We start from the raw sequence: 25,153 nt of genomic DNA on the forward strand, positions 1-25,153 counted from the left end.
GTCTGCACAGAGTTGCACTGTACAGTTGCCACCCTGATATCTGCATCCTGACTGCTCCTCTGTTGGTAAAAGGAACTTGCAGGATAGTTCCTTTCTTGTCATCTGAAATTTGCTGTACTGTAAGTGGCTTGGGCAGCTGCTTTTGTAGGGTGAGCATTCCTGACTGAAAGTGTGTTCATCTGTGTAAGCTAATCCCACCCATCTGCTTCTGTGTTTTGAGGGTAATGGTGTCAGCTTCTCCTTTCCAAACCCAGCATAGAAGTGAAAATAAGTGAAGGGATGTGTATTCTTAATAAAAGTGGTAACTGCTAAACATGGAAGTATAATGTTGATAACCTCATACAGAATAACAGATAATGCAGATAGATTTTATTTTAGGAGGGTGGGCTTTGATTAGATGTTAGGAAGAAATTGAGAGTGCTAAGGCACTGGCACAGATTGGGCAGAGCGATTGTGATCTCGCCATCCCTGGCACTGTTGAAAGCCAGGTCGGATGGATCTGTGGGCAGCCTCGTCCAGCGGAAGGTGTCCCTGCCTGTGGTGGTGTGTGTATGTGTAATGAAATGAGCTTTTAAAGGCCCTTCCAACCCAAACCATTCTGTTTATGTATTTGTTTAAACCAGACTCTTAGTTTGTTACTCTGGGTTTGAAACATTTAAGAAGGCTTGGGTCACTTCAACATTAAGTTCCTCTCTGTGGTGCTACGTTGCCCATTGGATACTTAGTATGGCCGTATACTTTTTGTGGTACAGATTGGATAGGTTACATTTTTTGCCCAGCATTATGCAGCTTTCAGAAATAAATTCTGAGGTTTGTCCCGAAGTGAGGCTTATGAAGGATTGTAGTTTAACCTGACTTGTGTACCTCTCCTCCCTCCATGGAATGTAAAGGAAGTGAATTATAATGCCCTCTGTCATTTGTGACTATTCTTTCTTTACCATGATCATGAAAATTACAAAATGTGCAAGTGCAGAAATACTCAGTTATGTTTATTTCTAATGGAAAGCAACATTGTTACTTGTTTATTGATCTTAAGAGTTGGGTCTGCTTTGAAGTGGCTTTTAGTAAGTCACCTGATCTGGGTAAAGTTAAAACAAATATATATGGAATTGTAATCTCTATGGGATTTTAGGAATGTTTTGACTGTTGTGGATTCTAATGTGATAAACAATGAGTTGTCATATGGCCATTTGAATATGGGTGATGTGAGTCAGGGGAAGGCTATAAAGCCTATTTGGAACATAACACAGGAACGTACAGTCTGCCTCACACAGTATCACTGGCAGTAAAGTATTAAGTGTATTGGTGCCTAAAAGTGTCCTTGTATGATGTCTTTGAAACACAAGCCAATCATGCTTTTGATTGACAAAAAAAAGGTTTTATTGTGGTTGTTGATTGAATAAAAGAAGTTTTGTTATGGTGGCTTTTTTCCCCAGAGAATTTTACATAAAGTACTTAGTGCAAATTATTCAAAGTGACATAATTGCAGTGACATTCTGCAAAATTTGCAACATGTATCAGTTAACTTGGCTTTTCTGGTTTGTACAATATTTGAGACAGTGGATCTCACTAAGTGTATAGGCACTTTTATTTGAGTTTAAAAATCTCAATGTGTAGAACACCCTAGCAGCAGTAGACTGTGTGTTGGAAGGTTTGTGAGGAGGCCTTGCTCGGCAGAGCACGGAGCATCAGCAGGAGCCTCTGGTGGCCATTGTGTAAGGAGCTGCACCCATTCCTGTGGGTGCCTCACTTCCTTCTCCCCTGAGGTTTGGTCAGCGTGCTTGCTTGTTCTGTGGGTGTTTTTTGTCACACCGCTTGTTTTGAACCCACTCCTCCTTGGTTCTGTGGCCCTTGTGGAAGGTGTGGAATGCACAGGTGCTGCTTGGCCTGCTGAGTCACCTCTGAGCTGGCACCCATGCTCTGCGTTCACCTTCTCGCGTGACCTTTTTGGGCACTGCATTTTGCATTTGTGATGTGCTGCACTGTGTGTTCTGGGCTCTGATGTGCTTCCCTTCATCACCTGCAATATTTCTGGCAGTGAGCACTCATTGACACAAGAACTAGTGGCAGACTGACAGTGTTATTATGATGCAATGAAATACCTTGCTGTAAGGCAAGAGAACAGCATTGTGGGACTCTTCTATAGTTTGGGGTCAAAATTTTACAAATTTCACTTGTCATTGAGAAAAACTGAAGTGTATTTTTACCCAACTTTTCTTTTCACTGTGTTAGAGGTAATAATTGAAAAAAGGAAGCAGTACATGGGAATGTAGTAGTTAAACTGGAATTTGGAGATGAGTTTAGTGTTTAGATGTCTTCAAAGCATACTTCATAGTATTCCCACATCCCTGCTAACATTGATAGGATAAGAGTAGGAAAAGAGTTTCTCTTCTGCATTAGGGTACATTTCCATGAAGGTTTTGAGCATAGAATAGATAGGTGATTGACTGTAAAGAAATTTCAACCTGATATATTTGAAAATCATTTGACTGTTGTTTCCTTCAGTATTTTTTTTTAGTGTTTCTATTTTTACTAAACAATAGTAATTTTTTCCCCCCAAAATACAACATTTTTCCTGTGTAAAGCTTCACATACTTCCCCTCTTTGTTCCTTTTTACTAAGAGATTACTTTCTGTTTTCATTCATAAGTTGCATTAATGATGATTATTCACCATAGGAAATTCTGGGAAAATAGCTGGAGTTTCAGGCAAAGCATTGGGAGGAACTGACATAAATCACTACACCAGGAAAATTTTAAAAAGTAATTTTCTTCTTAGTTTTACTTGATGATTTTTGTCTTTGACAAATATGAGAGATTAATAAACAGTCATGGCAGTTCATAACTATTGACTGACAAAATAACTCCAATGAAACAAATGTCTCACTTGAGGTTAAAAAGGATATGGATCTGCTGTAACTGGTATGGACTTTTTAGTCACAGAATGCATTAGGTCTATAGTGTAATTATTGCTGATCCTGTCTAATGACTGTTTTGGGGATTATCTCTTTTGGAGTTAGCCATCTGCTGTGGTTAGAGTAATTAAACATAATTAAGGGTTAACTTAGTTTGAAATCAAAACTATGTATGTCTCTAGGAGAAGAATGTAAATTTCTTCCATTCAAAATAGTTCTGAAATACCAATATTCCAGTTCTCTATTAGAGACATTAAACAAGCAGCTAAAACAAAGTTTGAAAAAGCACCCTCTCAAAAAGACTTCTTGGACCCCTGCAAGCTGAAATAAAAGGAGCAGGGTGGGGGTGAGAGAGAGAGGAGAGCCTTAAAAGGGCAGCTTATTACTGTTCTCCCAGTTCTTATTTGATCAGACAGATGGCCTATGTTAGTTAAAAGCTTGCAAGTATAGCTATATTTACTTTTCTGTATTTAAAAAGTATTGATTTGCCAAGGATGTCTTATTTATGACTCAAGTATAGATTGCTTGTAGGTGGTTCCTAACTATGCTTATTTATGAAATACTTCAGATGTTCACATCTGAGGAACTGCAGGCCTGTCAGCCTGCCCTCAGTGCCCAGGAGGGTTATGGGCAGATCACTTGGGTGCGGTCACAGGCCGCACACGCAGGAAGCCAGGGGAGCAGGCCCGGCCAGCAGGGCTTTGGGACAGACAGGTTCTGTCACACCAGCCTGATCTCCTTCATAGCCAGGGGACCTGACTAGAGAATTAGGGGAAGGCTGTGCATGTGCTGTCTTTGGTACTGTCTCCCACAGGATTCTCCTGGAGAAACAGGCAGCCCATGGCTCGGACAGGTGTTCTCTTTGCTGGGTTAAGATCTGGCCTCCCCCCAGCTGGTTCGGGAAAGAATTTCCTCAGAGACAAGTGGAAAAAACCTGTTGATTTAGCAGGCAAAGCACTCCCCAGCACAAAAAATGAACAGTTCTGGATAACAAAACTCATTTGCTGCTCTGAAGAGACAACAAATTCAGAAAGTCTCTGGTGGGTGGTTGCTCTGTGTCAGTCCCTCTGGCACTGGGAAAGGCTGCAGAGAAGGCCCCAGCAGGCTGCAAAGTGTGAGCTCCTGGTGTTTCCTTGGGTTCCGGTCTGGAGCAGGTCCGAATGGTTGCAAGAAAAGGGAAAGAAAAACAGTCCAGGGAAAGCTCCGACTGGCTCAGCTAGCTAAACTAACTAACTAACTAAAAAGCAAAAGGAGCGTGGTGTCCTGCCCCATCCATGCACAGACATCTTCAGTGTTCCCGCAGACTGTGGAAGAGGAGTCCAGTCTCTGATAACAAAAATCTGCACTTCTTCTCCCCGCCTTCGCTCTCAGCCAGTCTTGGGGACACAGAATATAATATCCAGCATAAACAGAACACAAGCATAACGTCACCCTTGGACATTGATTCATGATAAATTGGACTGTAAAGAGTAAAAGCAGTGAAGTCTTTAGGTGCTGTTGAGAGTGGAGTGGCTGTTTGCAGTTGGTACAGAGGGTAGGCAATTCTCCCATGTTAGCAGTATTCACTTTCCCAAAGTAGTATACTTTGTTCTGCTAGCCTGCAAAGCCTGGAGACTTTCTTCATGCATACAAATTGCAGTGTATAAAAACTATTAGTGACAAGGAATGAACAATTTAGTTGAAATGGGCGTAGTGTATCTTCACAGTATTTTGTGTTTCCCCATTGATTTTGCTTTTGTATTTGCTGTGGCTTTTTAAATTTAATTTTTACTGTCTGAGACAACTAAGGATCTACTTTCTGGAGAGGCAGGTAACAGGTTTTATGCTATCTTTCAAGTGTGCATTTGTGAAGTCACTGTTTAATACAGCTTTGGATCAGAAGTGCTGCTTAACATACCAGTTTTCTAAGTTGTTTAAAATAGAATTTAGAAGAGTGTGTCTTCCTTGTGTATTTGGCATTCTGCTTTACAAAATCTCATTTTCACTGGGAATGAGATTTTACTAGTTGTTTCATTTAGGTTCAGTTCTTACCCCTCAGGTTTCAGGTGTAAATCTGAGAAAGGGTGTTGCCTGTGTCCATGAGGGAGACTCCATGACAGGAACAGGTTTCTTGGAAGTTTCCCAGTTAAGAGTTCAATGTGCTTAGTCTCATGGCATTTTTAATAGGACAGGGACTTTGGAATTTTTTCTCCACCTTATTTATACTTGATCTTGACTCACCATCATCTGCTGCTCTGGCAGATTGAGTCAGACAGTCCGTTGATGCTGCTACCACGTGAAAAGACATCATTGGCATGGCTGCACTTCTTAAGTATTTGAGAAACCGCTTTACAGAATATGCTGAGTTGGAAGGGACCCACAAAGATCACTGAGTCTAACTCCTGGCCCTGCACAAGTCTGTCCCCAAGAGCCACGCGATGTCCCTGAGAGTATTGTCCAAACACTTTTTCTAGTGTTTGTAATAATAATGTTACTGTCTGTTTCTCTTAAAATACACATGCTTGTTCCATGAGATAAGTCTGGTGGCTTTGGATTTAGACAATTCATGGCACAGATAAATGTCTTATTTTGTATGAAAAGCTCACCAGGAAACAACACCACCACCAAAAACTCCTAGCAACTGACAGGAGTTCTTGTTCTTATATTATCTCACCATAATTGCTGAGTCTTTTCTTAAATTAAGAGTCTAGATATGGGCATTTTGGCATGCAGTACCGGTTGTTTAAAGTTGTCTGTCAGAGGGCAGCGAAGAGCAGGGCTGTTCTGCAAGGAGGAGTAAGCTGGCAGTTGAGGATTACACAGGCAGGGCTTTTGCCTACTCCAGCACAATGCTGCTCACGTGGTTAGACAGAATAGTGGAATCTGTCATGCCCAGCATCTGTCAGGTTGCCTGATGAGAAGCAGCAGAAAATGGGAGCTGATGCCATCCTAGAGGGCAGCTGTAACATGTGATGTAGCCAAGACTGGGGCACAGGACGGGCTGGCTCTGTCCAGCCTGAGCTGAGGTGGAGCTCCTGAGCACAGGGTGTGGTAGAGGCATTCAGGGTGAAATGTGATGTAACTCTGAACAGCAGTACCAAATTCCCACAGTTCTGCAGCTCTGCTGAGTTCCCTGACAGATGGGTGCTGTTAGTGGGATGTACCTGTCGTGGAAACCTCTTGAGAATTTAGTGCAGGTCCTGAGACACAGTCAGCACAGACTGTCCCTTGTGGTTTCCCTTGCTGCCACAGAAGACAGATATTTATCTTCTCTCTTCCAGATATGGAGTCTGGAGAGCGGTTAACGTCCTCATCAGTCTCCTCTACTACAGCTGCTTCCACTCCAGCATCTTCTACACCGTCGGTCACTGCAGAAGTATCGAAAGGCGGCCTTTCCTCTGGAGCCGCGACACTGAGCTCCACAATCAACACGTGTGGTAAAAATGACTCAAGTCTATATTGCAATGTCATTGTAGTGTTTGTCAGCACTTGTAATCATTATTACAAGTCAAACATAATAAGGTTGCACAGATGCATCCAAGAAAAATGTGAGGTTTTTTGTTTTGCCAAGTGGCGTTCATTTGCTGTGAATACATTTTACATAGGTACTTACTTATTGAAGGAATGAAATTAATTAAAAATTACTATTTAATATGTGGGAAAAAAAAATCCGTTTGCAAGGCTGCCTTGAGAGTGAGGATCAAATAAAGGGTTCATCTAGCAAACTCTGCGCCATTTTCACATTAAGTTGTAATAATCAGCTTCTTGAACGTACATCTTGTTCTCATCTTTTAAGCCCAGCCCATACTGTAGTTTTACATTTGGACGAGTAGTTTCTTCTAATGGAGCTTGAAATGGAAAAGATAAATGTCACAGTCTTGGGTAATCTTGACTAGAGTGAAATATCTTACCTTGAATCAGAAATATATATGGAAGATTTCTCCATGCAAGAATCTAATTTTTGTGATTGAAACTCCCATTTCAGCTGAATGATGCAAACGTCATCCACAGAACAAGAAACGGTAAACTCTTCCCTGCTGTTTCTCACTTAACTGTTCATAAACAGATCTTTTTTTGGAGAACATTGTTTCTGTTAGCCTGATTCTTGAGTGATATATGGTAAATAGGAAGTTTTTTCAGCTTAAATTAATGGTATTCTCCTGTTTTCAGAAAAAACTCTGTTCTTGCAGCAAAATGAGCAAAAGTATATTCTCCAATCTGATACAACTTGATAATAAGTAATGAGTAGATTCCAAGTCCCCAATTTCATCCTGCATTTGTTTGTTTGTAGCTGCCCCAAGAAACTGAAACCGGAATGTCTCCAGACCTAGAGTTAGGTCTCAACTATTTATTTTAATTTCTCTAAAATCAGCCAGAAAATTCTTGACTAAAACACTTCTGGAATAAATAATGAAGTGTTTCATTTTCCAGTACCCCACTGAAGATTCATCTCCAAAAGAATTTTTGGTCTATATTCATTAGCCCATGCTACTTAAAATGGGTTTCTTTGGTGGTTCCTAGAATGTAGCAGGAGTAAATTTCCATATGGCTGTGAATGTATAGTCCTAACCTGAGGATTTCTGTGACTCATTTACCTCTCCTTGCTGCTTTTGCTGTATGCATATTACATCATGTAATTCTGTATCTGCTGTTAAGGTTCTCTGCATTTATAGGGATATGTACTTGGTCTGCCAAAATACAGTAAGACTGAAGCAGATGAATAATGAAATAAAGGTACTAAACTGGCAGTTTTGTTCTTCATTATGAAACACAGCTGGTACTTTAGTAAAGGCCTTTTAAAAATTCTATTCTAATCTTTTATTTTTAAAAAAGTGTAATTTCTGTCTGGTAGCTAATAGTTAAAAAGACTGATAGTAATTACCAGCATTCTTTTTTTTTTGATGGTCAGATTGTTTGCCTGGCTGCATCTGATGTTTAAGAGCATACATAATTTTTCAAGGGCACTTTGTCTTCCTAAAACCAAGCTGGAATGTAGTTTACTGTCAATACCATCAGTTTTATTTATGAGTATGTCTGTTTCTCTGCTGACACAGTGCACTGTGGTTACTGTTGAATCCACTGTGAAAAGGTTCCACCAAGTGTTGATGCTGCCAGCCAGCTGCGTGTCTTGAATTTACAAGACACTCTGTAGCCAAGATAGACTGTGTACTAGCCAGTTCTAAACTGCAGTGTTCTTCACTCCTGTAATATTTAAAAAACCCCAAAAATGTCTGCCAAACAGAGAATTGAATTATCTTCAAATTTAAAAATGCATTTTTCTAGTATCTAATAAAATAATTTTTTAAGAATGAGCAATTATTCTTACTAAGAGAAGGTAATGCATCTTAATGCATGAGATTAGAGAGGTTCTTTTTAGCCCAAAAAGATCTCTTTATTTTCTTTGCAGCAATCAGTAGTCTATTAAGTAGTCTCTGCAATAAACTTGATTGCATACCGTGTCAGGTGCCCATGATACATGATGAGTTAGAACTGGAAGTCTTTATGCTTTGCCAGGGAGATTAAAATACACTTAAATTATTTTGGCGTATTCCCAGGTCAGAAAGACAAAGCATCTCTGTGAAACCATTGTGGAATATATCACATACTGTTAGTTTAATTGATTAATTTGCACTAGTTCCTGAATAATTAAAGCATTCTAGTCAAGTGAACAGAGATTTTATTTGATTTCTTCATATCCACCCATTGCTGAAAATAAGGTGCATTGGAAAAGTAAATTGCCTCTGGAAAGAGGTTTACCTTCACCCTCATGAGAATGTTATCAACTTTGGAAGAACATAAATCAATAGCTTTTTCTCTAAATAAAACCATAATTCAGTGTTTTGTCTTTATGAAAAGCAATAATATTAGTGTGTGAAACCATTCTAAGCTGAACGTTTAAGCTGTATTGTTTTGATGTTATCAGAGCTGGAAAGTCTGTAATTTTTATTTTTCAAAAAAGGGAAGTTCATTAACTTTTTATTAAATAACAAAACTTTGTTTTTTCTCGGACCAGAAGCTGTTTTTGTTAGAGCAAAATTGTTCAGTCTTATTTGGAGTTCCCTATTTCTCCTTAATGAGATCCATAACAATTTTAAAATTGTGTACATAAATGCACAAAGTCATTCTTTGTTAGTAAGAGACCAGGATTGTTGAAATGTATTTTGCCCTTTGGAATAATGCTTTCAATCATTTATCTGTGCAGTGGTTAGTAGAATTTCAAAAACTGTGCTCAAAAATATTTAACCTATTTAAAAGTAAGACAAGAATGTTAAGGACTGAGATTTAATATGAAATTTACCTATGCGGAGCATGTTTAAGTTAATAACTTCAAGAGTGAGCATTAAAATAGGAAAATTAAGGAAATACTATAATTATTTGGTAAGCAGACTGTTAGTGTTTTCATGATATAAGAAAGAGGGGAAACGTCATTACAGTTCAGTGTAGTGTTACAAGACTTCTACCATTTTTTGTCGGTGTTTTATTACTTCCACATGTTTAAATGTGTATTTTAAAATGGATGACTTCTCTTTCCTAGATACATTAGGTAATGGTTTAGATAGCACATTTAGTATGTCTTCTCTCAAGGCCGTTACAGTGTGTAGTGTAGTGTACAGAAAGCTGTACTTTCTCTATGATTGATGAACAGTCTCAAAGATCCTTTTGACTCGGAAAGTCTTCAGAGTATTATGAAACTTTGCAATGCAGTATTGCTCATCAGCATGATTGGGAATCACCACTATGGTCTGTGAGAGAGAAGCATTACGGAAGAAGATACATAACTGAGGTTTGGGTTGGTTATGGTTGTTTTTTGGGCCTTTTTTGTGATAATTTACAAAGTGATGTTAAAGCCATTTGAACTAAATTCAGCAAGTGTAGACCTGAAACACGATGCTTTTAAACTCATGTTAGAAGCTTAGACAAATACTCTACACATCGCCTGCAATATTTAGCATCAATGAAGTGAAAATCCCTTCTTGTCTTGGAGGAAGGAAAAAATGGCACCTGAACCAGAAATGTGAAATCAGTAAGAGGAATTTCCCTGCACTTCTATGTAGTATTCCCATTATGTTGCCTTGTAGTTGCTACCTTGTAGTTGCTACCTTGTAGTTGCTAATAAATGAAAAATCCTAGTGAATGCCCTTGTGTTCCTAACACCTAATAGGATGAGTTACTGCAGTCAGGAACTCATTCCAGAATCATTCCTTATATACACAAACACAGTAATAATGTTTAAAACATGTAGAGGGAGAAGTAGGATTAGTAAGTTAATGGTTTGTGTGTAGAACTCCACCAGAAGCATGGTCAGTGTGCAGGGGCCTTTGTTGCTAATGGGAGTCTTCTGGAAAACAGGGAATGCTGGTCTTTCTTATGCTGTCCTTTTTGATGTGAATGCTCTTTCTATTAAAGGATGGCACGCATGAATTTAATGTTCTTTGATGTCAGTCTTTTCCTGCTTTTTATCTCCATTAGGGACTACATTGTTCTTCTGGTTATGTATGCTTTTACAGTCTGAGAATTCCATTATTTGTTTTCTGTACTTGTGTTCGGGCTATCTCTAAAGCTGTAGTTCTGAAACTCCTATGAGATTTCCTCTACCAGGATTACAGAATTTCTAGGCCTTTGATTTTTGTTTGTCATCTTAGCCTATTATATATTCTTACTTTGTCCTACCCTGTGAATATATGCTGACTTGCCTGCTGTCTTCTGTGCTGCCCTTCCCCAACCTTCCAGTGTGTAGCAGCTCAAAAAACTTCTCTATTTACTCTTTTCTGGTCACTTCCTCTGTTCATTTTCCTTTTCACGTATTTTCCTTTCTGTATTGACTTCAATATCCTTACTAGGTCTAACTATGTGTATGTTTTGCATGTAATTTTTAGTCTGGTTCATGTAGCTTTAGTGCTCCCACTAAGACCACATTGCCGCTCTCTTCTCCCCTGCCTCTCACCACCACCCTTGCCCTTGAAGAGGGCTGGAGGCACAAAAAGCCAAGGTCACAGGTCGAGATAAGTACAATTTATGGAAACAGAGATGAGATAAGAAAACAAATATTAACATCAGCAGTACTGACAGAGGATATAAGAAACAAACTATTCAACTGGAACCCCGCCCATCCCAACAACAGACAATTACTAACTTCTGCCACTGGTGCGCCAGCTGGGAGAGAGCCCTTCTCCCTGGAAGAGTCCCTTTCCCCTGCCAGTGATGTGAGACTTATTTGAATAACCTTTGGGTCCTGGCCATGCCCCGTCCCAACGACTGCAGAAACTAACCCTGTCCTGGCTGGAACCAGGACAGCTCTTCATCACATCTGATCTTCATCTTGTCTTCCAGCCTCCCAGTGGGAGAGATGGCATAACGCATAGTGGAGTTAGAAGCAGATCACCAGTTAATACTAGGGTATTTGAATAGGGCTGTTACAGGAAAAAAAATAGAGGCAGCTTTTTTTGCAATGCAGTGTCAAACTCAAGCATAGAAACCTCTTGCAGTGGCTGTAGAGTTACCATTGGGTAGCTAGCAGTTCCTCTGTTTAATAGATGTTCTCATGGGGAACGGCTTCAGATGTGGTTTTGTGGTGGAGGCCTAGGAGTATTGCAAGACTCAGATTGCAGAGGTGACTGAAAGCTGTTGTGTTACTTTGTAGTTCCAATGTAGGAAGAGTGCTGAGATAATAATGTTAAAGGTGAATACTGATTCAGTTCATAAGACTAGCAGTTTCACTTTGGGGTGATCAGTGTCATATAGCTTTCTATTAAGTATTAATTTTCAGAATGCATTTAAATAAAACTGCATTGCAATCTTTATCAGCATGGCTTTAATGTCTTAAGACCGGAGTTGCTTCAAGAAATGTATGTCATTGTGAAGTTCCTTAATGTTTTGTTTTTACTTCTAGATTGAGTAAATCTGCTCTGAATTAGGCACAGCAATATGGTTACTGAAATACTTAAATACAGTATTAGAACAACTGAAGTTTGTTTTTATTTCCTTTGTGGTTCAGAATGGTGGCGAACAGCAGACACACACTCTCGTCCTGGGGCAGCTTTTTTCCCACCGCTCTTGGGAATTCCCACATTGTTTGCTCCTCCTGCACAGAATCATGATTCTCCTTCATTCCACTCAAGAGCTACAGGAAAAAGTAGTCGGAGTAATACTGACAAAGGTAATGGCTGGAAGTAATCGTATTGAACTTCTGCACATGCAGAAAGATGTGGAATTTGACCTTTACTTATTCTTCCCATTCCTAAACAGTTCAATAAAAATTGGTTCTGTTAGGTAAGGATGATGCATACCAAGTATGTGTTAGGCCTTTAAATCATGGATGCTCTGTATGTTTAAACTAAAATAACTCCAAATCAGAGTGACACTTAGATGACAAATTTTAATATATGTGGCAAGTAGCTTGTAAGTATCTAGGATCTTGTTGCATGTCTATGGAACGTTAGGTGACTGGAGCATTTCAAAGAAGTTACCCGTTACTTCAGATTTATTTTGAATGTCACTTTGTAAATTTGTCATCTTTAGGTGTGAATGGATCACTGAATGGCAGCAGCACCGGTGCGGTCTCAGCTCTGGGCACATCCGTGCTCTCCACTGGCATTGCAGCATCGGCAGGACCAGTGAAGAACGTGACCTCGGGAGCTGGGGCACGCAAATACAACCAGGAGCAAAGCAAAGTGCAGCTTTTGGACACCAGGGCTGACAAAATCAAAGACAAGGTAGATGCACTGAAAGAAACTGAAGAGTCAGACAAAAAAATGGATATGTATTGTTGTCTTCTCCTTTGTGTTACCTTTCATCTTTAAGTATAAATTTGATGCTGTTGATAGATTTCTTGATGCAAGCACTGATTTCAAACTCGTTTTATTGACTAAATACTGAGGTGCTATAAAAGGATGGATTTGATGTGCAAGTACCTTTCTTAAGAATGTTGTGTTCCATATCTTGACTTTTAAGTCTTTTGTCTCATGCCGATAAATGTCAGGTTGTCTTTTTTTTAGTTCCTCTAGTAAATTTTGAAATATAGAAATGGAGCTTTTGTTCCTAATCTTACTTGATATGCTGATGTTCATAGCTTCTTTTCTTCTGAAACTTTTTATGAGGTAAATGGCATTTGTCAGTGTAGTGACTTGAGCAACCTTTTGTATCAAAACACAGAAATTACTCCAAATGAGAACTCTAATATGATGATGATTATGGTTATTAAAGCTGAGCTTCGTACAAGTGATGTTGTGCTTTTAAATTTCTAAGTGTAAAACTTGTCTTTTCTTAAAAGCATGTCTTGTTTTAAAACCTTTTAATATACTTTTCTAAAAGCTCTTTTATTTTTGGGTTTTAGTTTTTTAGTATTAATCTTCTGATTTCATCAGTCATCTCCTTAGTTGTAATTTCTTTTTAGGGATGGTTTCTAAAAAAACCTGCTAAAATATTTATTTAGTTTTAGGAAAAAAAAGAAAAAGGCAAAGCTGATACCAAGGTGTTTTTACAGTTAATGAAAATCTAGGGTTACTTTCGAAATAATGTATTTGTCAGAGTATTTCAGCAGATTCTGGTCCATTTTTCAGAAGCAAGTCCCAGAAGCAGTTTGGTGAACATACTCTTTTCAGTCCTCAAGACTCTACATTGCTGTACAGCCCATACTGTGAAAATAGCTAAATGAATGCATCACTGAAACTTTCGATAAACCTAATGTTTGTTGTTCTTTCTGTGCTGACCTGTACCACAAGTTTTGGGCATGAATTTTTTTGGAATTGGCACATTCTGTGGAGGTTTACTAGACCCAAATTCTAGGTTAATGTTCTAGGCCTAAATTTGGCATTTTATGCCAAATAATATAAATTTGATGTAGTGTTGTCAGCAGTGGTCAGAAAAAGACTTCAGTGGAACTTTGTGACTAATTTTAGATTTTCATCACCTTCTGCTGAAGCACTTTTTCTTTAAGCATTGCAGATCGCTTTTCTCCAAAGCCTCACTCTTCTTTGTTTCAAAGATTATGTGTCATAATAAGATTACATAACAGATTAAAATGGAAGCATTAACAGCGAATTCATCTTCCCGGTAGAAGCCCAGAAAAAAAGCAGTGGAAAGCTCAAGTAACAGCGACAGTGATTCGGGCTCCTCTTCAGACACCTCGAGTGAAGGTGTAAGTAGTAGTGACTCTGAGGACCTGGAGGAGGATGAAGAGGAGGAGGAGGAGGACCAGAGTGCTGAAGAGAGTGAAGATGATGAATCTGATTCTGAAAATGAAGCACATCACAAAAGCAAGAACAAGGTATAGCACCTCACTGTCCTGTCCACAGTCTTGTTGCTAGAAGCCGTTTGTGACAAGTTGACCCACTCATGTCTGTGAGCAAATAGTCAACAATTATTTAACTGCACATTAATAAACGCTAAGAATATAATTTTAGGTTTGCTTCAGCATTTTCTGTTTGTGGGTTTTTTTGGTTCTTTTGTGTGCTTGCATGTCTTTGTATTGCTGTTCTTTACAGGGAGTTTACCATTGGTAGACTTATTTTTGTTATGAAGTAGGCAATACAAAGAAATTAAGTACTGTGTGGAGGTAGTGAATTGAAAATATATCATTGTGGATATTGCTTTGGCAGTTAGTTTTTTCCTAGTAGAATGCCTGCCTTTCCCTAGTAGTAGAACAGCAAGATGGGAATCTTTGGTATTCTATTAGGTTTACAAACACATTTAAGAACAACCATGGTTTAATACTTGTTCTCTAGTAAACATTGTTGTAATATGCTGAAAGTATCTGGGTGAAAAAACTGAAAATGAACAGTAAATATATTACTGATTTAAAAGTTACTATTCATCCTCTGCCAAGACTAGTGTAATTGTTTCAGGGAGACTGATCATATGTTTAGCCTTTTAAAAAGGATCTTTAACTTATGTAATGAACACTCAAAAATAAATATTTTACAGGTGCTAATGCATAGTGGTGTAACAGATGCGAAAACCGATGGACAGAAGTCACAGGACAAGTGTCAAGAAAAGAGAACACACCAGCAGATACCTCTTGTGTCTGATTCCCAGACTCACTCATCATTCCAGTCCCAGCAGAAGCAGCCTCAGGTTTTGTCACAGCAGCTTCCGTTTATTTTTCAAAGCTCTCAGGCAAAGGAGGAATCTGTGAACAAACACACAAGTGTAATACAATCTACGGGATTGGTTCCTAATGTGAAACCTTTGTCTTTGGTACATGAAGCCAAAAAGGAGACCTATTTAAAACTTATAGTTCCTTCCCCTGATCTACTCAAAGCAGGGAATAAAAATACCTCTGAAGAATCTATCACTTTGACCAGCGATGTTAGATCTAAGCGGGTGAGTGAAGTTTTTGATTATTTGCAACCTGTGTCATCTGCTTAAAAAGGCATAACATTGTGCCATCAAACTCTTTTAAATATAGTGTTTTAAAATTACAAGTATATATATTTTCATAATCATGGGAGTTTGTGTTTTTAGAGTTGTTCTGGATTTCTGAATGGTGTAAATGAACTAGATTGTGTGGGTCATGCATCTCTTAAGAACAATGTGCACCTGAAATCAGTATCAAAATAAGAAAACTGTAAATATCAAAATAAGTAAATTGTGTGGCCTGGATATTTTTCCTGTGCTTCTAGGTTCAGTGAAAATACTTATTTAATACTTCACCTATCTAGTATGTGAGCATGACTTCACTTTTTTTCAAGTTCGATAGTTTCAAGTCAAAGCAATTGAAATCACCTATTTTAATCATGATTTTAAAGAAGCTGAAACCCTTCAAAAAAAACCAAACATGCTCATTGTAATGTTGAGTTTTGTTTGCTCTTTAAAGACAGGTGTTTATGCACTGATAGCTGTAGAAACTCAGTATGGCCATTTCAGTAGTTTTTTCAGAATCAAAGAGTGGCCTGGATTGGAAGAAACCTTAAAGCTGTGCCCTGTCCCACCCCTGCCATGGCAGGGACACCTCCCACTGCCCAGGTGCTCCAGCCCTGTCCAGCCTGGCCTGGGCACTGCCAGGGATGCAGGGGCACCACAGCTGCTCTGGGCACCTGTGCCAGCCCTGCCCACCCTCCCTTCAGTTTATCTTCCTTTTACTGGTCAGGGCTGTACAATAAGTTTATATGTCTGTCTTAACAGTTCTGTGGCTTCCTAGAATTTTTAGATCCTCAGTTTATTTATTTTTTAATAGTAATTAAGGGGACTGCTGATGAATTTTCTGTTTAGTGAGATTTTAATGGGGATTTGAAGAGAATAAAAATCTGTCGTTTTACAAACATCGAGGCTCAGGATGCATACAAAAATAAATATATTAAAAATGCATTTACAGAGGCAACTCTCATTATTATTTTATTTTATTTTATTTTATTTTCAAATTTTGTTTTAAACTAGTAGTATTCAGGAATAGTAAACTCAATTCTGATGCACAGCTAACCCACAGACCCTCAGTAGGAACTGAAACATCCTTAATTTTTATTGCTAGACTAGAAGATAAAAACCGTTTTTCTTGTTACTACATAAAATTCAAGTAAGCTTGTCACTTACCAGGAGTAGCTAAATAAATTATAATTACGATAACATACATCTTTGCTATTGAAAGAGGCTTCTGCTTTCACATTTGAGTCTTTAGCTGGTGATAGTTCACACATTTAGTAGTTTGATTTCTCTGAAACTTTTACTGGAGGTATGCACTCTGTGAATATTTATTTTCGAGATCTTCATAATTTCTTACTCAGTTTTAAATGTTAGTAACTTGTATGGTCTTTGACTTAATTTTTAAAAATTGTTTTTAAACTGTACCATCTTTATTCCTTTTAATTGTATTTTCTTTTGAAGATGATGTGAGGGTTTTTTTTCTTTAGAAGAGTCTTTAGACTAAAGACACTGTAAGCTTTACATGCATTTCTGAGCTATTACTAAGTTTTACATGAATAATTTCAAGTGCTACTCTTTCAGTTAAACAGTTAACATATCACAGCATTTCTGAGTAGTACCTTTTCCCTCATTCTTCTAAAGAAATTTTTTCTATACCAAGAGTCCTCTGTTGGTTTTCTAGTATTGTGGCCATTAGTGTGTTTTATTTACCTAGTGCTTTAAAGTGAACAAATTGTTAAAGATAGCTGCGCGTTCACTAATGGGATTTTTATACACTGAATTAAGTTGTAAGAAGAGGTTTTCCTGTGTTGATACACAAGAGTAGTAAGTATCTTTCTAAAAATGACCTTTTTCAGAATGTTTAATACCTTTATGAAAGTCTCTGTCTAGAGCGTTGTAGCAGGTGAGAAAACTTCCCTCAATAATTTGAATCAACTTCATCTTGAGTTCATCTTTCTCTGCTTGATTTACAGTGACAAAATCATGCAAGGCTTGTGTAACCAGTAGTTAACTCATCTCCTCTGATGTACCTAGTATCTGCATTTGGCTTTCTAAAAATGGCTCAGCAGATGTTTAAAATTTCCTAGAACTTACCTGTCAGAATACCAAAGAAAGCCGAACAAGCACTTCCACATTTTATTCCTCTACCTTCTTATTTCTTTAGGAACAATACAAGCAGACATTCCCAGCACAGCTAAAGAAACAGGAATCGTCGAAGAGCCTGAAGAAGGTTATCGCAGCTTTGTCAAGCCCCAAACCAACATCTAGTTCACCAGCTCATCAAAAACTCACATCCTTGGAAAACAACCATTCTAACCCATTCCTGACAAATGCACTTTTAGGTAATCACCAACCCAATGGAGTTATTCAGAGCGTCATCCAGGAGGCTCCTCTTGCACTCACTACGAAACCGAAACCCCAGACCAAGATCAATGAAAGTGTAGCCATTTCTAGTAGTGCCCCCTTTTCTTTGCCAATAAACTTGAGTGCATGTGGGAAAAAGCCAACTGGTAACCGTACAGCTGTTATGCCCTCTACCTCTCCTGTGTTACCTGGTTCAGGAAAGGATAAAGCAGTCAGCAATAATGCAGTAAATGCAGTAAAACCACAACACCGCCTTCATTCTGCAAAGCTGGTGGTGGAGCAGTTCAGAGGGGTAGACTCAGATGCCCCCAGCAGTAAAGACTCTGACGACTCAAATGATGATGACGACGATGATGAGGATGAAGATGAGGACGATGAAGAAGATGATTCTGATGATAGCCAATCAGGTGGTTTAACCTTTTTAATAGGAAAAGCAGAAACTTAATTTTTTTACATTTTGAAAACATGCATTTCCCACCATATTTTAAAATAGGGGCAGGAAATACTGGGCCAGCACGGCCCCCACAGTGCCCTACGCATATTGTTGAAATTAGCACATGTCCCCATTCTCCATTGTGTCATGTCCAAAAATCATGTTTGGGGTGTTCAGATACTTGGTCAGGTGTCCTGGGGAGGTGGCTCCTTAGTCTTTTGGGAAGGCTGTCAGAGGCATGCCTTCCACGTTAGTCACCCAGCCTGCAGCTTGGTGTGACAAAGTGCTCGGGAAGGGCTTGACATTAAGGCTGATTGATGGCTGATGATCCTGGCAGACAGAGACCAGCTGGTTTCCAGGCCAGAGAGGGACTAAACAAGGGCCTTTGTCAAGAGTGGCAAGAAAAGCATGTTTCTATGCCTCATTCAGGAGCACAGTAGTCCTTGAGCAAGTAATTGGACAGTTTTAAGGGCTGCAGGCCAGGCTATGCAATTTGGACTGACAAGACCTGTTTTAAAGAGTTGACTGTATTTACAGTCACTGCTTTGTCTTTTGGGCTGATATCCCTTGTGTCCAGCCTCCACCTTCATCATTCTCTTCCCCCTCTCATCCACACACCCTCTACTAATCTTTCTATCTCAGGATGGCTGTCCTCAGTTCTTACTCTTCCTTTGCCCAGATTGCCATACTTTTGATTCTGACACCTTTCAGCCCGTATCCAGTTCTGTTGTTTTCTTCCTCTTCATGATGGATTTCATGCCTGTGAAATGCCCTTCCTGGGGTAATGTCCAGCTGCTGCCAGTCTAACAGAAGGATTTTCTGTAGCTCATTCTGGGGCAAACAGTCTTGAGATACTGCAGCTTCTGTCACTCATCTGTTTCCATTCAAAAGAACAATGTATTATTGTGCAGCATTACTTAGTACTGTCATATTTGTAGTAACTTTAAAGCTTAGGTAGTTAATTAGAAGCTCATATTTTTACTCAAGAGATGTTATTAAAAAAGCATGCATAATAAGAGAAAAGACTACACAAGTGTTAGGACTTTAACATGCTTGGTAATAGCTTCCAAGTCATAATGTGCCTTTTGCCACACTTTCTTTAAACAGAGTCTGACAGTAATTCTGAGTCAGATACAGAAGGGTCTGAGGAAGAAGATGATGAGGATGACAAAGACCAAGATGAATCGGATACTGACACTGAGGGAGAAAAGGCCCCGCTGAAACTGAATAAAACTGCATCCTCTGTGAAGAGCTCTTCCATCGGTCTTACAGCTCATTCTGCCCCACTGAATCTCCAAGTAGCCAAGACATCGAGCTCGGCACCAGCTGCCCTGTGTCCTGAGCCCCAGCCTGCAGTGTTCCTCGGGACAGGGGCCTCCGCCCTCACGCCAAGTACACACTGTGGTATCTCACTGTCTTCTCTTATCCTACTACCATGCGATAGCTAAGGTCCATGTGTTGTGAAAGTAGTTGCAAAAATAGTCCAGGTGCTGGTTTTTACCCTCAGAACAGCGATTCCCTGAACTCTAGGGAAGTGGCAGAGTCACCCTCACTGGAGGTTTTCAGATGCCAGTTGGTCAGGGTGCAAGTTAATCTTGGCAAAGCTTCCTTTCCCAAGGAAGGCTGGAGCAGGTGTCTTTTGATGTCCCTTCTGACTTTGGCCGTTGGGTGACTCTGTGATCTTTTCATGGGTGTTTGCAGCAGTCATTAAGATCTGTCAGCCAAATTGCAAGTTCTCCAGACTAGAACATTACACGTAGATGAGGACATTTTAACTTGTGTAATTATTTAGAGGAGATAGAATTAAATATCCAGATTTGATATTTATTACATTAAAACTCTTAAGTCTTTGGAATTCTCCATTTTATTTTAAACTAGTTATTCTTCTGATTTCTGAACGTTCTAGTTTATGCTCTGAATCTTCAGGTTTTGTCCCTCAACCAAATTTGTAACCATATTTTGTTAGAGCATAATTTTCTAATTAGTCTTCCAAAATTCTCATTAGAATTTATGGATTATGCACAAGGATTTTTTTTAGAAGTTCATGGGAAGTACATTTAGCATTTGCTGACATTATATAGTTCTTACAATCCATCATTTGGTGACAGTTTGTAAGATTTAGAAATTACTATGGCTACAGTAAAGAATGCATTTTTGAAAGTCACATTTCTTATTTGTGTGGTAACAATGAAATTAAGTCCCATATTTCCTACTTTGAATTAGAGACTTGCTGTTTATTAACATGGGTGTAAGCAGATTTTTTTAAATGGGGACATCTGTTTATGAATAGTTTTTTATATTTGGATTCAGTGGAATAGGAGCTTCATTCCATGTCATATACAAGGGCATTAGCTTTGAAGAAGTATAATGTAATCTACCTAATATTTATCCCAGAAGCAGGCTTGTTTACTGTACAGTTTATAAAAGATTTCATATGGATTAGGAGTAATCCAAATGGGTAAGTTAAAAAGATGATGCTTTTCTCAAGAATCTGTGTTGATTTGGGATGTTTTGAAAAATCTGATAGCAGATTTTACTATTTACAGGAGTAGGAGTTAGAATAAATTTTATGTCCTTGCTTTATGTATAATAATACTATTACACCTAAGAATCACCTAATAAGAATCAACACAAGTTTTCTGCATTTGACATTTGACTGCAGTCTATAGGCAATGCTCTAGGAAGACTAAACCTATTAGAATATGGATCTTTAAAGTAAAGTGTGTTTTTATTTGCATCTTCTTCACTGAAAAAAAATTTATATTAACTTGTCTAGAAAAACAGGCATGCAAGGAATTAAACTAACAATATTTGAGAACACTAAACAGGACAAGCTGATAGGTATGGGATAGTTAAATTTTCTATTTACAATTTCAGAGGATGAGGTTACAGGAACTTAGAGGAAAATGTGTTTCAGAAGAACACTTCCATTAGTTTTCTTGGTACTTGAGGTACATAATGACAAGAATGGAAAAACAGTTCTCATTTGTTTTTGGGGATAGAAACATAAAAAGTACTTTTTAGGAACATATTTTCTTTTGAAAGCTCTGTTAGGTATTAATCAATGATTCTGTTTTAGGTATTTCAAAAAGACGAAGAGTAGCAGATGAACGGGAGCTGCGTGTTCCTCTTGATTATGGGTACGTTATGTATGTACCTGACTTTCCTTAGAGGGACATAATGCCTTCAAAAATCCATTGGTAAAGAGATGAGTTTAAAAAATTTTGAGGCTGAATACTAAGGAAAGGGCTTCAACAATTTAGATTTGTGACTCCCAGTGACTGTGAATCTCTTTAAAAAGTGTCAGCGTATTTCATATGTTAATTTTTGTGCATTAAATTTACTCTTTTGCAAATGACCCGTCTCTTAGCTGTTTGGCTTTGGAAATTAATCCTAATGATCTGAGCCGACACAGACTCCAAATAAATCCCTAAAGTATAGTTCTAAGCTGTTTAAAATCTGGTAATATGTAAGTCACTTGATATAAATAAATTCATATATTTAGTTAGTTTGGACAATCTATATGATAAAATTTTCTGGTTTGGTGTGTTTGATTTATGATGCTCTAGTCACATTTTCCTCTTCCTTTTTTTGTAGAATTCTTGAATTGACACAAATTACTTGTTTTTTAAAAAGTGTATTGTTGTATGCAACTATTTCATATTACTCTAGCTGGCAAAGAGAAACCCGAATAAGAAACTTTGGTGGTCGTCTTCAAGGGGAAGTAGCATATTTTGCACCTTGTGGAAAGAAGCTGAGACAGTATCCTGAAGTAGTAAAGGTACATTAACTTTTTAACTTCTGTGTTCTAATGTTAGTAAGCATGCTTGCAGTTAAAATATTTCTCTCCAATAGAGGTACTTATTTTCTGTGATGTGAGGTGTAATGTAACTCAGTCTGTTACTGATTTGATGTCTTATAAATGTGTATCCCTTTGAGAGAACATGCAAAACATTACAGTCACAAAGTTAGCTGTGCATCAAAGCTGGGTTGTAATTATTTACAAGCTGAAGTGGAAAAATATGTGATTTTTTCAGTATCTCAGCAGAAATGGAATAATGGATATCTCAAGGGACAATTTCAGCTTCAGTGCAAAAATAGGAGTGGGTGACTTCTATGAAGCCAGAGATGGACCGCAGGTATCCACTTTTTAAAAAGTAAAGTTTTTGATCCAAGGAGCATTAACTTAAGTTTAGGTTAAGTAATTTTTGCTACGATCTGAAGCATTACCTGTTTTTAGCTAAATATTTCTAAAAGCTGCACGTATTCTTAACAGCAGTTAGATTGAGACATGGAGAGCTTGATCCTGGGCTGTGTTGAGAACCACATTCAATGGCTTTGCCCAGAGGGTGCTTTAATGATCAGCTCTGAGCCTGGCTTGGTCTAGTTTGAAAACTCAGAGCTGCGTATTTTATCTTAGCGTTCAGGTATTTCTGAATTAAGGCTTTGTTTCTTCTTTTATTGTATACAGCCTTGTATCAATAGTAATTGATGTGTAGATGTTAAATCCCACTCTGTTAGTGTGTTCATAATATATGTATGTTTGTATGTGTGTGTTTATATATATGTGTAAGTTACATATTTATATACAAGTGTCTCCTGTATCAAGAATACTCTGTGCATCCTAAAGCATGACACTTTTACAGAGGGGGATGCAAAACGATACCAGTTATGCCGTGCAGTGGTATAACTGTTGAACGGTGTGTAGATAAACCATACCAGGATAAGTAAAACTAAAATTTTAAGGAAATTGTTACTGTGTTTGTGCCTGCTGTGTTACTGTATTTTGGCCGTGTTGCCATTTCTTCAGGATGTGCATGAATTTTTTTTTATTTTTCTCAGTGAAGGTGTTTGCTTCTTTAAGGTATAAGTGTTCTGAACGTGTTACTAGCTCTCAACAGTCTTGAGTTCAGGTTTGAGTTAAGCCTGATGTTCTTGTAATACCTTGTAGAAGTATGTAATGTTAGTGTGAAATGAAATTGAATGTCTTTAATGAAAGCTTTAAAGACTGAATTAATGGTAAGGAGCTACTTCTAGGTGGGCTGCCAGGTTTACAGGCTAAAACATTCCTAAACTCGCTTCATGTTTGGTCTTCAACAGTTACAGGTTCCCGTAGTTATGAACTTCATATGTACCTGCACGTCTTGACTGAAATAATTCATTTTACTGTGATGTACTGTAATGGCAGGGTATCTGCTCTCTTTTTGCCCTGTTCTATTTTCTTTGTCTGTTACCTGTATAACTTCATTAGTCTTGTCCCCTTCTTTAGTTATATCTGTCTTCTCCCTTTAATTGATTTGCAGTTTGCCCTGTGATTTATAAAACTTGAGAATGAAGGCAGTGTGAGGGGAAGATTTCTACAGGCAAGACTGGCAATGTGAACATTAGTTTGCTTACATATCATCATGGCCTTTGTACTGATGTGGTTTTTGATAGGTTCCATTGAGACTTGGGTAGACAAAGGAGAAGTTTTCTTATTAGAAAAAGAGACTCTGGGCAGCTTTGTCAAATGTGCTAAGAAGTGTTTACATTTTATGTGTGAATGATGAGTTACAAAACAATGGAGCTACACTCAGTGCTTAGTGAAACAGTATGTGGCACTGATACTTTATAAAAAGAGCTTGCACCCTCTTTACCAAAGTTTTTTGAATCATCCAGATTCAAAATAATATATGATAATCATATCCTCATGGATGTCTGGAGGTAATTCAAGAAGTTTTTATTTCTGCTTTTGTGGTAATTTCAATTATTCTGTATAGCCTTTAGTGATTATTCTTCCCTTCCTTTGTTATACATTTCTGTCATCTTTTGGGACATGCAACATGTGCTGGGCTAATTTTCACACAGCTCTAAGATGAAACAAGATGTGAAAAAATTACCTTAAGGCTAAATCAGTATTATTAAACATTTACCTATAGCAAGGCAAAAGTACGAGGATTTCATTCTTCTGTTAGTGCCTGTGTTTCTTTCTTGTGGTATGCAAATCACCAAATATTATGGGTTATTCAAAGCAGTGTTTGAATACTGTAACAGAAGCATATCTGGCAGAAGTGGGCCACAAAGAAGTAGGATTAGAAGAATTATTGAAGTTTGGCAAATGTGAAAATTCAGTGACTGGACTTGGAAGCTTTAGACTGCTGTAATTTAGAAAGCTTGGTATGAATGTGATTTGGGCCGATGGAATAAACATGGGTCCTCATGAATTTAAGTAATAGGTATAGGATGTTTGTCCTATTCTGAGTTCTGCAATTCAGTTTGGAAAGCAATATTGTTAACTTTTCCCCACAAATCTAATCCGAAATTTAAGTGGGTTTTTGCTTCTTGCAAAGTGCCTGTGTTTTTGGTCATTAGCTTGATTAACAGGATTTGAGCTTGATTCTGCTTTCATGCATAGTTGTCTGGTGTCTTTTTGGCAAATGTCCTGATGGCAGCACAGTATTGTGGTACATGGGTAGATGCTTGAAGGTGAGAAATTGAATAAAGTTATTATTTTTATTAGTTTGAACAATACACCACAACATTTCACAGTGTTATTCCCTTTTTTTTCTCTAATATTTGAGTAGCAAAGCTTCAATTTTATGGAAGCCTGTGATTCTCCTATGTTAGGACACAACCCCGGTATTTCATCTTTGAAATATCAAAACCCCAGAGTTTTTGTACGTTTTTTAAATAGAACATTCTAACTGTACATTCTTTTAATAGAAATGTATTCTGGGTTAGATTTTAAAAATTGTTTGAGCACAAAATATAGATGGTCAATCAACTGTTGCTTAACCCTTTATGGCTTTGTTCCGGACTATTTTTGTCTTGTCCTCTCTTAAACTTGTGAAAACTTGTGCATCCACAATGGCCTTTGACAGGGCAATAATCTGTCTTCTCCCATCCCTTGAAGCACCTGCTCCTTTTGCTTACTGAGCCATTGCTCACTTCATTTGATGGCCTCTAGTTTCTCTTTCAGGTGGCATTAGGAAAATGTAATAACCAACATGGTCTCTGGTACTAATGATCTGGTACACCTCTTACTTTTTTGTGATGCATATTAATTATTGTTAGTATCATTAACTGCAGAAAATACAAATACAGGGCAAAAGCAATCTCCATTGCCTA

General features: G+C 38.2%; 1 protein-coding gene across 15 annotated transcripts in view; it reads left to right on the forward strand.

The window, feature by feature from the left end:
* Positions 1 to 25,153, forward strand: part of BAZ2B (bromodomain adjacent to zinc finger domain 2B) — a 94,347-nt gene that overhangs the window by 32,960 nt on the left and 36,234 nt on the right. For 10 of the 15 annotated variants that reach the window (XM_064717705.1, XM_064717715.1, XM_064717709.1 and 7 more), the window contains exons 2-11: positions 6,174 to 6,329; positions 11,888 to 12,049; positions 12,412 to 12,605; positions 13,949 to 14,158; positions 14,815 to 15,213; positions 17,414 to 18,020; positions 19,154 to 19,450; positions 21,126 to 21,186; positions 21,719 to 21,827; positions 22,084 to 22,185. In XM_064717705.1, coding sequence (XP_064573775.1) covers positions 6,176 to 6,329; positions 11,888 to 12,049; positions 12,412 to 12,605; positions 13,949 to 14,158; positions 14,815 to 15,213; positions 17,414 to 18,020; positions 19,154 to 19,450; positions 21,126 to 21,186; positions 21,719 to 21,827; positions 22,084 to 22,185 — 2,295 coding nt within the window. In that variant the 5' untranslated portion in view covers positions 6,174 to 6,175. The remainder of the gene's footprint in view (positions 1 to 6,173; positions 6,330 to 11,887; positions 12,050 to 12,411; positions 12,606 to 13,948; positions 14,159 to 14,814; positions 15,214 to 17,413; positions 18,021 to 19,153; positions 19,451 to 21,125; positions 21,187 to 21,718; positions 21,828 to 22,083; positions 22,186 to 25,153) is intronic. The other 5 variants (XM_064717714.1, XM_064717716.1, XM_064717718.1 and 2 more) reach the window with 2 other exon arrangements.

Source organism: Zonotrichia leucophrys, chromosome 7 (genome assembly GCF_028769735.1).
Source record: "Zonotrichia leucophrys gambelii isolate GWCS_2022_RI chromosome 7, RI_Zleu_2.0, whole genome shotgun sequence".
NCBI classification, from domain to species: Eukaryota; Metazoa; Chordata; class Aves; order Passeriformes; family Passerellidae; genus Zonotrichia; species Zonotrichia leucophrys.